The 16,329-nt window shown below is 39.3% G+C and overlaps 1 protein-coding gene across 8 annotated transcripts in view; it reads right to left on the reverse strand.

Moving 5' to 3' along the window:
* Nucleotides 1–1,780: 1,780 nt before the first annotated feature.
* FRS2 (fibroblast growth factor receptor substrate 2) overlaps nucleotides 1,781–16,329 on the reverse strand; it is an 87,233-nt gene continuing 72,684 nt past the window's right edge. For all 8 annotated transcript variants that reach the window (XM_072973409.1, XM_072973415.1, XM_072973411.1 and 5 more), the window contains 6 exons: nucleotides 16,005–16,099; nucleotides 11,248–11,339; nucleotides 9,805–9,991; nucleotides 8,861–9,019; nucleotides 8,325–8,488; nucleotides 1,781–6,980 (listed from right to left, as the gene is read on the reverse strand). In XM_072973409.1, the coding sequence (XP_072829510.1) occupies nucleotides 6,030–6,980; nucleotides 8,325–8,488; nucleotides 8,861–9,019; nucleotides 9,805–9,991; nucleotides 11,248–11,313 (1,527 nt within the window). In that variant the 5' untranslated portion in view covers nucleotides 11,314–11,339; nucleotides 16,005–16,099 and the 3' untranslated portion in view covers nucleotides 1,781–6,029. The remainder of the gene's footprint in view (nucleotides 6,981–8,324; nucleotides 8,489–8,860; nucleotides 9,020–9,804; nucleotides 9,992–11,247; nucleotides 11,340–16,004; nucleotides 16,100–16,329) is intronic.

Consider the following 16,329-nt stretch of genomic DNA (forward strand, 5'->3'; position numbering starts at 1 on the left):
CCAACGTTTAAAACCCTTCAGATTCTCACCTCATTTAGACTGAAACAGAAACTCCTTCACGTTCTACACCTCTCACTTCTCTCACGTCTCCCTTCTTCTCTATCTCCCCACCCCCACCTCGTATGCTGGTCACATGGAACTTTGCTGTCACTGAACTTTCTGCCCCTCTGTGCCTTTGCGCATGGTATTCTCCTGAAGACATCCTCTCCCCTCCTGCTCTAATCTGTGATGAAAGCTCTCATTAAACACCTCAGGGATTAAAGACACCTCCAGCTTTTCTCGAAAATGTCCATCCTTAGGCTGAGTTAGATGCCCTTTCTTCTTTTTTTTCCCCCTTAACGGAGGCGCTGGGGATCAGGCGCTACTACCATTGAGCTATAACCCCCACCCAACTAAATGCCCTTTCTTTGTATGTGCCTTTATCACACCACATATTGGGAACTGGAGTGACAATTTTTTCAGTTCTCCTAAGGTATATTGCTACCACCATTCTAGAGATACCAGAGAGAAGGTGACATTATATATAATTTGTCCTAAGGCTTAGTTCTCTGCGGGGAGGAAGGGGACTGCCACCATTAGAAGGGTTGTTCTAAACTACAAATTCTTTTGAGGACAAGGACTGCTATCTTTATTACTAGCAGAGGGCCTAGTTCGTGCTCATTCATTAAATAAGAACATGTGAATAGCTACTGTCTTCGAGGAACTCAAAGGAAAAATTCAGAATTAATCCAAAGAAGTGTTTAATTTCTGAGAACAAATACCTAAGTTTTCCAAGATGTGATCTCTGTCACCTCTTAACTGATGTATGTTTTCCATGGTGTGTGGCACATGGTAAGCACCCAGTCATCTGTGGCCCTGTCTACCCCCTTCATTATTGAAGTGATCTCCGTCTTGAGCTGTACCCCAATTGGCTTTGCTGTGACACTTAGTGACTAAAAACAGGTTTGGAGTCACAGAGCTGAGAACTACGAGTTAGAATGTCCATGAAGATTAAAAACTGTGAGTCTGTCAGATACTTAAAATTTCATTTCACTTTGAAACATGATCCTTGACCCATTATATGTTCACTTGGAAAATGGAGGCAGTGATACGAGACTAAGAAAACCTCTTATCATATAGTTTCAAGAAATGTGTGAAATATAAATACAGTAAAACTTTAAATAGGTATTCAACCAAACTTTTATTGAGGTTTTATTGCAATCTACTTTCGGCAATAATGGGAAAGTAACCATAAGAACTCCGATCAGATTTTATTCAACAGAGTAGTTTTCCATGAACGCTTAAGGTTAGTGTATAGTCAGCTTGGCTTCCAGTATCAACTTGAAGACTTCATTGTGGGAATTTATGCCAGAATGACAAAAGTAAGGCATTGCAAGATCCTAAATCATCTAAGATTAAACTATATTTTACATATAATTTCTAGGACAGGATAGTGATACTCTAACAATAAATAAGGATTTAAAAAAATGTGTTGCTGAGCCCTTGTTGAACTGAATTCAATTATTAGCTTATTCTTTAAGTACTCCAGTTAATAAAGGTTTGATTGTACTTCAACAACTCTGACTTTTCCAAAGATAAAAAAAAAATTAGTTCTTATTTGTTAGGACGAAAATTAAGCTTCAAAGCACATTCACACTTGTCCTTAAAAGCATGTTCACATCATATACGCAATAACTTCCTCATGCCTGGGAACATGGTTTATATGGCAAAAAGTCAAATGCAAAGAACAACTAGAGGGTGATCCTCCCATTTCCACATCCTCCAAAAAGCCACACTTGGCCTCAGTGTAAAAGTTATATTTTATTGCCATGCTACAAAATGTATGAAGTTGGCACTGACAGGGAGAAAGAGAACAAGGGTGGTGGTGGGGGGTAGGGGGCAAAAGATGTTGTTACATATACAACAAGATTTAATCAACAGTGGTAGATTTTGCCAATATTAAAAATGCAAACCAAAATTTAAAATGCTGATATGAAACAGCATTAAAATACAATTGTATGCATAGTACAGTATCACTTGTCTTTTATTAGAGAAATATGGAATGTTTATAAAAGAAATTAACCATCTGGGGTAAAATTCATATTTCATATACAATTTGGCAATGGTAGTCCCACTGTTAGACAATTTTTTATAAAAGAAAAAATTAAAAATCTAGTAAGCTACCTTTATACAAAGTTGCTATATTTATGCCTTTACGTAGGAAAAAAACATTTATAATGCAAATTAGGACATACAATAATCTTACAGTATTATACAAGGTAATGAAAATAAAAACATAACACAAAATTTGTCCTTTATAAAATGTGTATTTTGCATTTACTAATGCAAATGTGGCACACCGGTGACTACTGTACTATTAATACCAGTCTGTTTCCATGCTATTATTGTCCAATTGTCATAGAATTGTAATTGTAATGATGCTACAAAAGAATTGTTATACCAAAAAAAAAAACCCAAAAAACAACAACAACCAAGAGAGAGGAAGGAGGGATGGGGAAGAGGGATTTAAAGAAGAGGAAAGACAAATGGATAGGGTGCTGCTTTGGGCAGAGTCTCCTGTGGTATGTCATAAAATATTTGTTAATTTTTCAAGCCAAGAACATTTCCTATACATTCTGTGATTTCGTACCAATGCCTTTATTCAAATTTGGCAAACATCAAGGAACAGGTAAGTAGTACCATATACCTCACATATGAAAGAGATGCCAATACATCAGTTACTTCTGAATGTTGTCTCTGATGGTATGTCTATTTCAAGGATATATATATATATATATGTATATACAGAACATACATATATATATATATATCCACACACACACTACACATTGCACAAAACACTTGGGCATTACAGGTTAGGAATAGCACAAGGGGAAGTGGGAAGTACTTTTTAGCTTGTTAAAACCTTTACCTTGAGGCAAAAATACGGTGGCACATTATTAGGAAATTATGAAAACATAAGGCCCCTGTCCCATTTTTAATAGAACATTATTGAGGTACATTTTTATATGCTGTGCCACAGATCTATTTTGGGGGAGGGGAGGAAACAAACACTAGCTTGACATATAACATTGAACTGTGGGGTCAACATTAATATCTATAAAAAACAAAGATTGCTTGGCAAATTTTCTTAAGTCCCGAATGTGATCTATTCTGGATATACTGAGAAGTGAAAAGCTTTTTGCTGAGTCTTCAAGAGTAAAGTGCATATCTCATCACTCCACAGCAGCAGTAAATAAAAGGAACTATTTGCCAATCTTCCTGGAGGGAGGGAAGGCACCATGTTTTCATTTTTAAAGGAAGATAAAACTGGGAAATGAAACACACTAAGAGAAAGTACAGGTGGTACCCATGTCAGTTTCCAACCCTGGTCTGGGATAAAAGCTGTTATGAGCTACGTAGAGAAAAGAGATTCTGTTAGGGGAAAACATATGAATGACGATTGTATTTCCCAAACCGAAAAGTGGGATCACATGGTCTATCAACAGAACAGAATATCTAAAGTTAAGTCTGTCTCAGAAAATCTGAAACATATGGCCACAATTACATCCCAATAAAATATCTCATTCTAAAATGCACCTACTAATAGGTACATTCTTCCAGGACAGAGCTTACTGCCCATTACTGGACTACCGCAAAGGACAAATAGTGTTCTACATCACTTTTTATTAAATAGGAACATGGGTGATTTCCAGAGACATCTAGAAATTAACACCAGTTGTATACATCTTTCTAACACTCATAGTACCTAAAATCAAATTCTTAGCAGACAAATTGGTCCCATTTTCATTTTTAAAGCACACAGTATTTAAAGCATAAACTGCAATGGTTATATTGGAGTTGCTTTAAAAATACAAAAATTAATTAGAATCTGGAAGGAAAAATGAAAAGGATGAGGAAAAGAAAGAAAATAAAGTATCCAACCTCCAAACTGAATAAATAGGTCAGCCCTTTCATTTGGAGGTTAACGTTCTGTCTTGACTGCTTGTTTCAGAGAAAACCATGTGCACTGGTTCCATCATAATTCTTATTCCATGTTACAAAAATCATCACACAAATTTGGCACGATTAGCAATCTACTCAGAAGAAAGCAAAAGTGGAACAATAACATTAAAAATGGAAACTGCACACCTTATACCACTGCTCTCTTTTCAGAGAACAGTGAACACTTTAGTAAGCACCAAATTCACAGAAAAAAAGAAGAAAATTCTGCTATGCACATAAACCAATGGCACTGAAAATATAAAGACACCCTTTAATAGTGTATTTTCTTTACAATGGTCCCTCCCTATATTTTGCTAATCCATTCACTGTCCTATAATTAGGTCATTTATGGAACAGACTAAATGCCATATGACTGAAACTTTTTCATGCTAAATTAACCTTCGTTACATCTGGTAGATCCAGATCATAATCTCAAACTTCCCCATATTTAGAGGAAACAAGGAAATATTTTGCAAGGTTATTTAATCTTCTTTCTACTCTACCTTCTCTTGTCTCCTCTAGGGCTTGGGAAACTGGAAAATTCTTGATTTTCCAAGAGACAGACATACAGATTCTCATCAGTTCATATAAACTTCATTTTCAATCCTAAATTATGACACAATCTCATTGCTACAAGACTTCCACTGTACCTGCTATGCTGGCAACAATCTTAACATTATACTGAAATCGAGGGCTAATCGAAAGATTCAGCTACAAGTGGAAGGACAGCGGAGCTGAGGAGCGCTACGGTGGGCCAAGTACAGCTGCAGCCACGTGACTGAGGGAATCACTGCTAAAGTGCTGGGGGAGTGCCCACAGGGAAAACACAGTACCTTTAGGGAACTTTGCGCGTTAAAAGTAGCTTTCTTTTTTTTTTTTTTTCTTAGCTGCTAGAGAGATCACCTATGGACACAAGTGAAACTGAAAACTGAGAGAATGCTCTTATCAACTAGCAAAGTAAACAGCATATAAATAAATACTGGACAAGGGTAACCCTGTTATAGAATAACAGTAAGTTCCAAATGAACCTTCAAAACCACAATTTGACAAAAATGCAAACTAAACAACAATGAACACATAACCCAATTTCAAAACTATATACAAACTCAAACATTTTAAATTGAAAAAGACATGAAGCAACAAAATTAGACATCCCAAACACCAAAGGAAAAAAACTGAAGGTACATGGCAACCTAATGGCACAAATGCCTCCAGAGAACAATGTTATTTATTGTTAATAATCTACAGGAGAGAAACTTTCAAGAGATCATGGTTCAGATTTTCAAATGTTTTTGGGTAAAGTGACCTGAGACTGAATCTTGAGCCTACTGCAATTCTGATTAAGATATATGGGCATGCCCTTCAAATGACATCATGAGATGAGAAAACAAAATCTTGTCTCCTTCTTGCCTTTCAAGACACCCATGGCAAACCATATTCACGAACACGGGACTCATTCTAGAAACGCCGAAGGCAAAGGAACTGACTGGTATAAGGAGGTGTGGTACTTCTATTTCCTTTACATACGTTTTGGCTCAAGTCAAAAAGCCTACAGTTAATGAAAGAAAGGATTCCTCATGTTACATGCTGGAGGCCACATACCATGAATAGTGAATCTACAAATATTACTTTCAAAGCCTAGAGTTATCCGTTAGCAATGCACATTATCAAGAGGCTTTATAAAATGTTTTAAATGCCAACCATGACTTAGACATGAACGACATGCATGAGTCCCAAATCTTGATACAAATCGACCAGCATGTCACTCACTCCAACTCTCATTTTAAATAGGCACTGTGAGAATGGGAACGCTGCTGTACAGTCATGAGCAGTAGGTAATGAAATTAGTGTTCTTTGATGAGTACCTGCTCTACATTAATTCCCTTTAGTTAAAGAAGCACATGAAATATTCAGAAAAAAATTGTTTATCAGTCTATAAAAGGAGTTAGTGTTTAGAAACTAAAATGAAGCACTTGCATCTTCATTTTTTTTTTTTTTTGAAAACTTCACAAAGGTGCAAACAATGTAATGAATGCTTCCCGGGCTCACATGGGCAGGTCAGTACTATTGTGTCTCGTTTTCCTGGATGTACCGTCATCCCGAGGCAGCGCCTTCTGCAGGCTGGACATGGCAGCAGTCCGCTCGATGTCTATCACCGCATACAGCTCTGTGCGCCTGGTCGGGGTCTGAGGAAGCGGCGTGGTGGGCGTTTTTGGAGTCTGAGGGTTGTCAGAGTCACTGCCACCTTCCAAGTCGACCTGTATGTAATTGAGCTGCCTGTGTTCTAAACTTGGGCGCCTGATATCAAAGTTAAAGACCGTCGGTGTACAGTCCCGACGCCTCGAATAGTCTATTTTGTGAGCGCTTGCCGGCACTGTTACATTCTCTGTATTTACATAGTTATGCATTGGGTCTAGATTATTATGGTAGCCATTTAGAGATGGGGTCTTTGGTCCTAAATTGTCATCTTCATCCCTACTGAGCTTGCGGGCTTCCCAAACAGGAGGCAAAGATGGTAAATTTTCGTAGTTTAATAATGCAGTTCTTCTCTGAGCTGAGTTGTTGATGTTCTGGGTCTCTGAGGTACTGGTGGATGGTAGGCGACCTCTCCTAAGCCCCGAGGCACTGGGGACAGACAGCCCATTTAGATTTTCATACACCAATTTGTTAACGGAGGGCGCGTCTCTTCGTTCATCACTGTCATACCCAGTGTCCCACTCTGTGTTATTGGCCCCACTTCCACTGACTTGATCTCTTCCAAGTTGTTCCAGTTTCTCTTTTTCCATTAATTGCTTTTGAACAGGGGTTGGTCCTAAGACAAATTTGACTCCTTCGGGTTCAAGAAGAATCTGAGGGTCCCTGTCCTCAATACTACTTGGTTCTTCTTTCGGCGTGTTGCTTTCAGCGTTGGAAATCCTCGCCTCCAACGGGACGTGCACGCTTGTGCGGTTTTTCCGCTCTTCTTGCACACCTGTAGTGTTGACGTAGGTGTGTACCTAAAACAAAACAGGAAAAGGGAATCAATAACTTGCTTAAAAAACAAACAAACAAACAAAAACACAGAAAAAAATTTGCCTGACTACATCAATTCATTCTATAATTTTCTCTCCAAATATATTCTTACTTTGAAAGCTTTGTACCTGTTTTTTTCTTTTGGGGGGGGTTAACTGAAGTATAGTCAGTTTACAATGTTGTATACAGCACAATACTTTAGTCATTTAGGAACGTACATATATTCGTTTTCATATTCTTTTTCACCATAAGTTACTACAAGATAATGAATACAGCTCCCTGTGCTGCACAGTAGAAATTTGTTGTTCATACATTTTTTTTAAACTAATAAAAAGGTTGGGGGAGGGGAGGAATGTAAAAATGTCTTCCTAGTTTGACAAAAGAATATCTACTTTAAAATACACTTGATGGTGAAACATGATAAGCATCCTGTAAAAAGTCAGGAACAAATAGGGATTGTCACTTTGATGCTGTTCTAGAAATTCTCATCAATGCATTGAAACATGATTTAGAAACAAGAAATAACAAGTATTAAAAAGAGACAAATTTATTATTATGTATAGATGATCTGACTACAGAAAGAGACAAACCCTATTAGGTTTAATAACAGTTGTGTAAAATGCACAGATATAAAATGAAGGCCACCTACTAGGAAATTATCGCTACTTACTTTTTTACTAAGTACTAGTTACTACTCAATGGTATTCTGGGGGTACAATTTAAAAATGTTTAGAAGTCTATTCATAAAATCTGAAAAACTCAAAATTCAACACTGAAAGATATGAAACCACAGCAAATAATATAAAAACTCATTTACCAAGTAAAGAACACAGAGAAATGGACTTTAAAACAGTAAAAATTTCTTACTGATTAAACAACCATACAAAAGATAACTAAGTAATACATGGACAACCTTCAGTCAGATACTTCATTTCTGAAAATAGAACAGTCAGGAATTTTAAATAGCTCTGTTAAATGAAACATTGACAACAGAACCTGCCTTCCTGCTAGTGGTCTACTAATTGTAAAAACTGTGCTATGAAAAGCACCCACTGGAGGCTACTGTAACAGAATTAGCCATTAGTTATGCCTTTCTTTATCTACAGATGCCCCTCACCTGTGAACCCACAAACTGACTATACGCTAAGTTTCCCTCAATACCTATAACAGGGTTGGGCATGTCAGCAAATATATGTTATTTCCTCTGATTCTTCACTACAAAAGTCACATACAAACAGTGACAGCTAAAATTCAAACTGACTAAAACTTTTGAGTATTAGCACAGCAAACATTTGCACCCCGCGCAATACTCAGCAGCACACGCTTACCTGTTCCTCAGCCACGAGCAAAGGATGTGTAGATTCTTCACCCACTGAAGGCAGGCGTGCACTTCCCACAGAAGGATGTCTGCTTGAAGGATGGGATGAAGCATCTCCGAATGAGGGATATCGGGGATACCCATTGGGTAAGTTCTGAGCAGCAAACCCCGGAGCTGGGTTTTTGTTTAGTGGTTCAAGAAGAAAAGCAGGATAAAAGGGCAGGGCAGAGAGAATAAAAATGAATGAGAATAGAGTCAGCCCTGAGAGGATTAAGGGAAGTGCTTCTGGCAAGACACAGCAGAAACAGCACAAACAGTGGCCCCATCGCAAATTCATTCTACTCCAACTTTCTACTCAGATTTTAAATAATATGAACTATTTAATGTTTTCATATTTAAATACTAAAAATGTTTATAATCATAGCTAACAGTAGTTAAAACTCAAAGCCATTTTATTTATGTTAGCCAATGGTAATTTCTAACGTGCTTTAGATTAAATGTCCATAATCTAGAGTTGATAACAGAAGAGGGAAAATGGGCACTTACTAGTCGGTGTTCGAGGTGTTCTGGGGACTTCCAATTCTGTCTGATGATTATTCCTTTCAACAACTGGCTCTTCCACCACATTTATACTATTATTTTGCATAATCTCTTGCAACATGTTAAATAATTCTTCTGCACGAGCACACTTAAAGGCAAAGATTCCTACAAATATAAAGCCAGAAGAAAAAAACGGTTACTACATCTTTAAAAAAGACACAGGAGCACCTGTCAAAGAACAAAATTGCAAAGGAAGCATTCTGTGCACCAACAGCAAGAAAGGCCTTTAGAATGAATGTCTGATACATTAACGATATTCCCTGTTTTAAAACATAAACCCAAGAAAAAGTTCACAGAGTAACTGTCACTGGCTCATGGGCGATGGCTCAAAATGAAGAAGACAAGATTCGCATTTTAACAGTAGAGGGAGCCCAACTCACCCTTCCGAAGGAGGTCCTTTACCATGTGACAGGCCCCTGCTCGGTGGTTCACAATCGTTATCTTGTTTAATCATTACACTAACTCCTAAGGTAGGGATTACCATTCCCCTCTGATAGAGAAGGAATTTGAAGAGACAGAGGTCATGTAACTTGCCCAAAGACTTTCAAGCAGTAGGTGGCAAAAAAAAACCCAAACTATGTTCTGTTTGATTCCAAAGTTTAGGTTCTTTCCCTCAAGTTATTACCAGTAAAGACACACAGGCGATTTACTGGGACTAATCACTTACTACAAATCTTAAAGTTAATATTGAGCCAAAACTCTGCAGAGGATATGCTTGATACATGAATATGTAGTGTACTGCATCTTTCTTTAATAATCCACTTATGTGAGAATTTTTTCCCATGAGGAGGAAGTAAAATATTAATTAGTTATATAGAGAGAGAGTAACTGAAAGAAGAATATTTCAAATTTGAAACTTTTTGGAGAAAAAAAATAAAGGCTCCCCCTACCTTGTCCAGTTTGACATCTTCGACCACTCTCAAAAGAGAAGAGATTCGAATCATAGCCGTAGCGTCGCAAGCAGAGGTAGTGCCATTTTACCGAGTCCCGTTTGCGAGTGTATAGAATCAGCTCTGTGTCTGTAAGCTCCATTATGCCAGAACCTAACTCATTCCCGTCATCATCCACATTAATGACCTAAAAAGAACGTTTAATTAGCACTAACTCGATGCTCCCACTTGACAGTCACACGCGTATTTCACCGGTTTGTCAGGAAAATGTACTGTTTCTAATGGGTTCAGTTGCTGACTCCTGTTTAGGTCACTCATTGATTGTGTGTGCAGGGCATGGACGATGTAGCAGTGTGACACCCGGTTACATCCGCAAGAACTCACACTCCCATCGAGGAGACACGACACACAAAGACGAAGTCAGTACACAAAACTGTGTACAATTAGCTGACAAAGGCAGGAACTGGGGCCTTGGGTTTCTGGAGAAGCCTTCACCTAAGAGGAGGGACCTGAGCTGGGCCTCGGGTACGACTGAATTAGACAGGAGAAACAACATTAAGAAGGGCAGCTGGTGGGTCAGGAGTTAGGGGTCACATCCTGAAGGCCCAGTGCTTTAGCAGAGACAAAGAAGGGACGTTCCAGAGAGACCAGGACAAGACTGGCACTGAGTTCATGCAAGGGAAGGTTCTGTACTGCTGAGCTGCAGAAAATGGCCAGAGATTATGAAGAACAGATGACACTTAGGGAGAACTTGCTATACCCTTGGGACTGGGCAAGGTGCTTCTACCCATATTTTTGTCATTTAATACTCTTACCGATCCTAAACTGCAGGTAATACTATTTTATCCACTGCATACAAATGAACAAAGACTTAGTGATAAGGCAACCTGCTGATGGTCACAAAGCTATGAAGCAAGAGGGCTGTGACTTACACCTAGGTCTGTGTGATCCAGAGGCTATGATTCATAACAGATTGAGGTCAGAGTATGAGAGACACTCTGGCTGTGGATGAGTAAGGAATGGAGCATTTAGCCTCTATGTAACACAACACCACCGAAGTTTTAGAATGATGAAAGAGGAAGATTAATTTGATGTCAACTGAAGGGTGGATCACAGAGGTGACTGGAGGTAGAGTCCAGTTAAGAAATTGCCCAGCCATTAAACAATGACTGGGAGGTGGTGACAGGACTGAAGAGACACCTTAAAAATGGAATTTTAAAGACACTATTACCAGAACTGTGTGGCTAATTGGATAAGGAAGACCAAAGGAAAATGAGAGGAGGATTTCACACTGTCAGTAAGAAAATGTCATCATTTCTTAAAACAAGAAAAGGCAGAACGGACAAAAAGGAAAATAAAAGGGTCCAAAGATAAAAGCGAGGAAGCAGTAAGATATGGCAAGCGACGTAAAAGAAGAGCGCCCAGGGAGGCAGGTTTACTGACCTTAAACTTGTTCCGATGGGTATCCGGGACAGTGTCTTTACCTGGACAGCTACAACAGCTACCCATGGCTTCTTCAGAAGACCATGTGAGCACTACACAAAAGATAATTTGGAAAAAATTATTAGATGTAGGATACAAAACTCATAAAACAGGAAAAGACTTTAGAAATCATCTAACACAAGCCCTGCATTATTTTGATGAGGAAATTTAAGCCCAAGAAGGTAAATAGCTAGGGCTCAATTTCACACAACCAGCTGGTGAATCTTGCTCAGGGGCAACGAGACTTCACAGAAACCTCAAATTTAAGTTGCAAAGATCTGCCTATTTTAAAATTACCTAAAGACAAACCAATTTAAGGTCTCACATGTAACACCATTAAAATAAAGTCATTCATGGAATTAAACCTTTCTGGCTTCTCAGGAATCTTGTGTCCATCATTTAATAATTTCAAAAAGGATGCTAGACTTCTGGCTTGGCAAGTATTTTGATTTGTACTAATCATTGTAGTAATTCCTTATGTATCCCACCAGACAAGAGTTCATTGGTAAATAAGACAAAAAACCAAACTTGGAACAGTTCATTAAGAGAGAAAGATAACTCAAAATTCAAGCAATAACTTAACACAGAGAATCCTGGCAAAACTGATAGAGCGTGTCTATCTAATGCTTTCCCATAAACGGTTAGAGGTAAGAGGTTATAGTGACATTAAGTGTTCAAGAACACTCCAAGTGATCAAACAAAGGAAAAACTCAAAACTTCACTTGCAAACATGGGAAAGAATCAGAATGAATGTGACAGTATTTGAAAAAGGGGGAGGGAAGGAAGCACAAGAAATTACTAAACATTAAAAACAGAATTCTGATTACAACTTGCTTAAAGTTTTTCAGGGGCTCTTCACCATCTTCAGGAAAAAGTGCAAAGCTCATCAGTGTGACATAAGGTCCTTCCCAACCTGGTTCCTGTCTACAGATCGAGTCTAAGCTCTCTGCTTCAGGCCCTATCCATTCACACTGAACAGTTTCCCGCAAGCATCTGGTCCTCTCACACCCCTCCATGCTGCCCCTTTCTCAAATCCAACTCAGAGTACAGTGCCTTCAGCAAGCCCTCTCTGCCTCCAACCAACTGGTCAAGTTATACTTCTTGTGTGCCCCCCAAAGCTCCTGGGCTTCCCCGTGTGACAGCATTTTTCATTCTGTCTACTTAGTAGAAATTGTGATAGACTGTCTGTTTAATGATCTATCTTCCCTCCACTCTGAGCTCCTTCCCAGCAGGGATGGACCTTTTTCATTCTTGCATTCCCCGTGCCTGACACAATACCTAGCACATAGTAGGTGCTCTAAGCCTCTTGTGAGCTGAATGAACTGCACTAAAGGAAGATAAAGAATGCTGCAGGTCTAAGTATGAAGCAGGTGAAAAAGTATACTAGTGTATTAACCAAAAGAAGTGGTAAATAAAATAGTAAAGTTAAATTAGGCTCATATTGGGTGTTTTGCTCTAATATACCAGCTAAGTATCATGGTGTAAAGATGACTAAGTCACAGGATGCTCCTCTGAAGAGTCATGAGTCTAAGGGAAGGACAGCGATGCCAACAGACAATGCATTTTGATGAACCTTATATTAGAGTATGAGAAGAGTTCCATTGGCACAGAGCAGGGAGCCACTACCTTTCTGGGTCAGGCAGGGCAGGAAGCAGCACTTGAGCTGGCATTTTAAAAGGCGAGCAGAAACAGTGCGCTAAGCAAAAAGTAGAAACAGGCACTTGAGACAGATAAAAGGGTAGGTGCAGAGACAAAGGTCATGATAGGTGGTACTGTGGTCAGAAGAAAGCAGGCACCCAGGACGACCAGGGTACCTGTAAGGCTGTAACACAGGCAGGAGCCAAACCATAAAGCATCCTCAACAAGCTGGGGATCTGGGGCTCCGACTAACCTGATGCGAGCCTGCTTCCAGCGTCCCTGCAGTGCAAATGGACATTTACCACATGCTACTGTAATGTCCACCAGTCTCACCACCCACTCCACTGTGATCTCCGTGAAGATAGGAAATCTGTCTTCTGAATTTTCAAGGGCACTCAGCATATTGTTTGACACAGCACATGCTCCATTAAGTGTTTAATTTTTAAAAATTAATGTTTAAGAAATTATCGGATGAAAAGGAGGTCAGAAGAATTTTTTTTAATGTTAAGCAGACAGATAATTGATAGAAACAAAAAACAAACAAAAAAGTCGTCTTGCAATTACATATCCGTCCTCACCACTGACCTCCTCGTGAACACAAAGGGCTAAATGATAACTAGAGTGCCTTTTGCTGAAAAAGTAATGCCTCAAATGAATATTTTTAAACTATTTCTCAAAAGGAGTAGAAAAATCATTCCTCCACTTGGCACCTTCACAGGCTGCCTGTTAAGGCAGCACCTCGGATTGTGTCAGGGGTACAGGAGTGATGGTGCATCCTTAACCACACTGGATGTTTCAGCTCAGGACAAAAACAATTAATGAAAAGCCTAACATGTGACGTAAAAGCCTTGTATGCCACACTAGAGAGGACAGATTTCATCCTACACATGATGGAAAGCCACTGAGGAATTTTAAGCAGGAAAGGGAAGTGGTCAGGACATCACTTTAGATAACTCAATCTGCAGAATAAATTTAAGTGGGAGTTCAGCTCAGAGGACGGGAAGCCAGTTACAGACTACTGAAAAATAAAATATGTCAAAGACTTAAAACCAGAAAACCAGTAATCGCCATTTTTCTTCTCTAGGATGGGCTTGCTCCCAATTCTCAGGAGTGTACTATCTTTTGCTACTTTGTTTTTAACTTCACTAATAAAAATCTTGTTTATATCAAAAAAGAAAGAAAAGGAAAAGAAAACCAGCAATAGTAGGAGTAAAGATGTAAATGATAAATTTAAGAAATACTTTGGAAGCTGAGTCAGCAGCACTGGGTGGCTGGCTAGGCACACAGGAAGCAAGGGGTGGTTTCCAGTGCGGCAGATGGAGGGTGCTGGTTCCACTCCCTGAGATGGGAAAGCCCTTCTCAGGTCCTCAGGTGGGAGTGCTGGTGGTGAGTACACAGTTTTAGACATGCTAAACTGACACTGCAGAGAACCACCAAAGGGAGACACACAACAGAGAGTTAAGTACATGAGTACGGGTTTGAGGGAAGAGGTAAAATATTGCGACACGTGTGGCATTTGAAGCTAGAAAACAGAAGACCCTCTTCACAGACAGTATAAAAAGCAGCCTGCAGTTGAAATTCTGGAAATGTGTACGTACTAGAGTAAAGCAAGTGAAGGAGAGGAAAAGCAATCAGAATGGGACAAACTAAGCAAAGAAAGTGTCGAGAAGGAGGGTTCCGTCCAAGGCGGAGTGTTAGGTAGAGGCAGAGGGCAAACAGCAGTGAGCAAATGGAAGCTCAGGAAGTGGTCTTCCAGACACTGGAAGAGGTTCTTTCAAGAACACAGTGAGAAAGGAAAGCCTAGAGTGACAGGGTATGGACGAACACGGTTTCAAAAGAAAATATGTTTCTTATGTATTATTTTAAGATGACACAGATTTATGCAGGTTTCTAATCAGTACATCAGTAAAGGCTAAAGAACACAGGAAAAGACAAAGGAAAGACACAGCTACATGATGAATCAAGACAGAGGGGAAACGAGAGAAGAGTTCCAGGGCCCAGACGGAGAAGTCTACCCAGAGGAGGAGGAATGCCCTGTCCTCCGGGAAGAGAGGCAGAAAATAAGGATGGGCGAGCATGGCAGAGAAGCTGAAAGAGAGAAATTCCATCGTCCTAAATTTCTTTTGTAAAACAGAAGGCAAATTTGCAGAATGAGAGACTTGAGGGGATGGCAGGACCATCCCCTGAGGAGCTACCCAGGAGAGGTAGCAGGATTATTTAGGAGGGTATGCGGAGATCTAGCAGAATCTGGAGAGTAAGATCTTGCTATTTTTCTAGCTGGGATCAGCAGGCAAGAGAGTAGACAGTTCAACTGACCCTGGCAAGAGGACAAGGAAACTAAAGGATATTGGAAATACAGTGATATGAAGTGATGGACCATCAGGTCTGGTCAGGAAAGAAGCAAAGGAAGATGAGGGCTGATGAAATGGGAGAAAATGGAGGCAAAAAAAGCAGCAGGAGGCCTAGTGAGGTTAAACGGCAGGCTTAGTATGAGTGAGACTCTGAAACAGCTGGGACAGCGGGGGGTCAATCTTCCAACAGAGAAGCAGATTTTTTTTTTAACGTGGAGTTTTCACCCACACCTCGGACTTCTGAAGCACAAACTCCCAGGTCGGGGGGAAAGGCAAGATACTAACTAGCTATCCTGCATTTATGACAATCAGATTAATACTTGGCGACCATCTGAGTTATGTAAGACCCAATAACATGCATCAATACTGTAAACACTTGATGAGGAACCATGTGATCTCATCCTCTTAGCCAAGTTTACAGCTCAGCAAAAACAGATAGACGTCCTAGCCTCCTGACTCAAAGCCACATGGGAAAGTGATGAGGGTACACTCAAGAACAAAAGGAAGCTACTGTTTGGGAAGCGCAATACTGCCACAGGTGTGCTAGATATTTTAAATTACTAAACACTGTCTTAATTTAATTAAAGCCATTTGGCCTTATTTTTGGGGATTGGGAGGTGACAGCATATCAGAAGGCAAAATGACTTTATTAAAAAAATTTAAAATCTCTAGTTTAAAAAATATAATTTGTGGACTTAATGAGTTTTTAAAAAGTAAACTTCAACTTACCTAGATCTGGCCATTAATATTCTTAGCCTCTGCTGCAGCATCAGGAGTTTAATCATACTTCAAAATACCATGTTTTCTTTGTTTGCTGACTTAACCTAGAAATAGCAAGAAAACAGTCAAGAATTTCTTATTTCTTTAAAACCAGTTTTTCTTATGAGACTTCTGGCAGTACTGTTAGTTTAGTTCATCTATTTAAACAAACTGAAAAGTCTAAATTTTTAATTAAAGTTTATTTAATGTATAAGATCTATTCCAAAAATTAATATGGTGTATGCATGTTGTCATTAACATGGCCCTTTCTAAGAAAAAGAAAAATCCAATAACC

The sequence above is a fragment of the Vicugna pacos genome, chromosome 12, assembly GCF_048564905.1.
Source record: "Vicugna pacos chromosome 12, VicPac4, whole genome shotgun sequence".
Lineage (NCBI taxonomy): Eukaryota > Metazoa > Chordata > Mammalia > Artiodactyla > Camelidae > Vicugna > Vicugna pacos.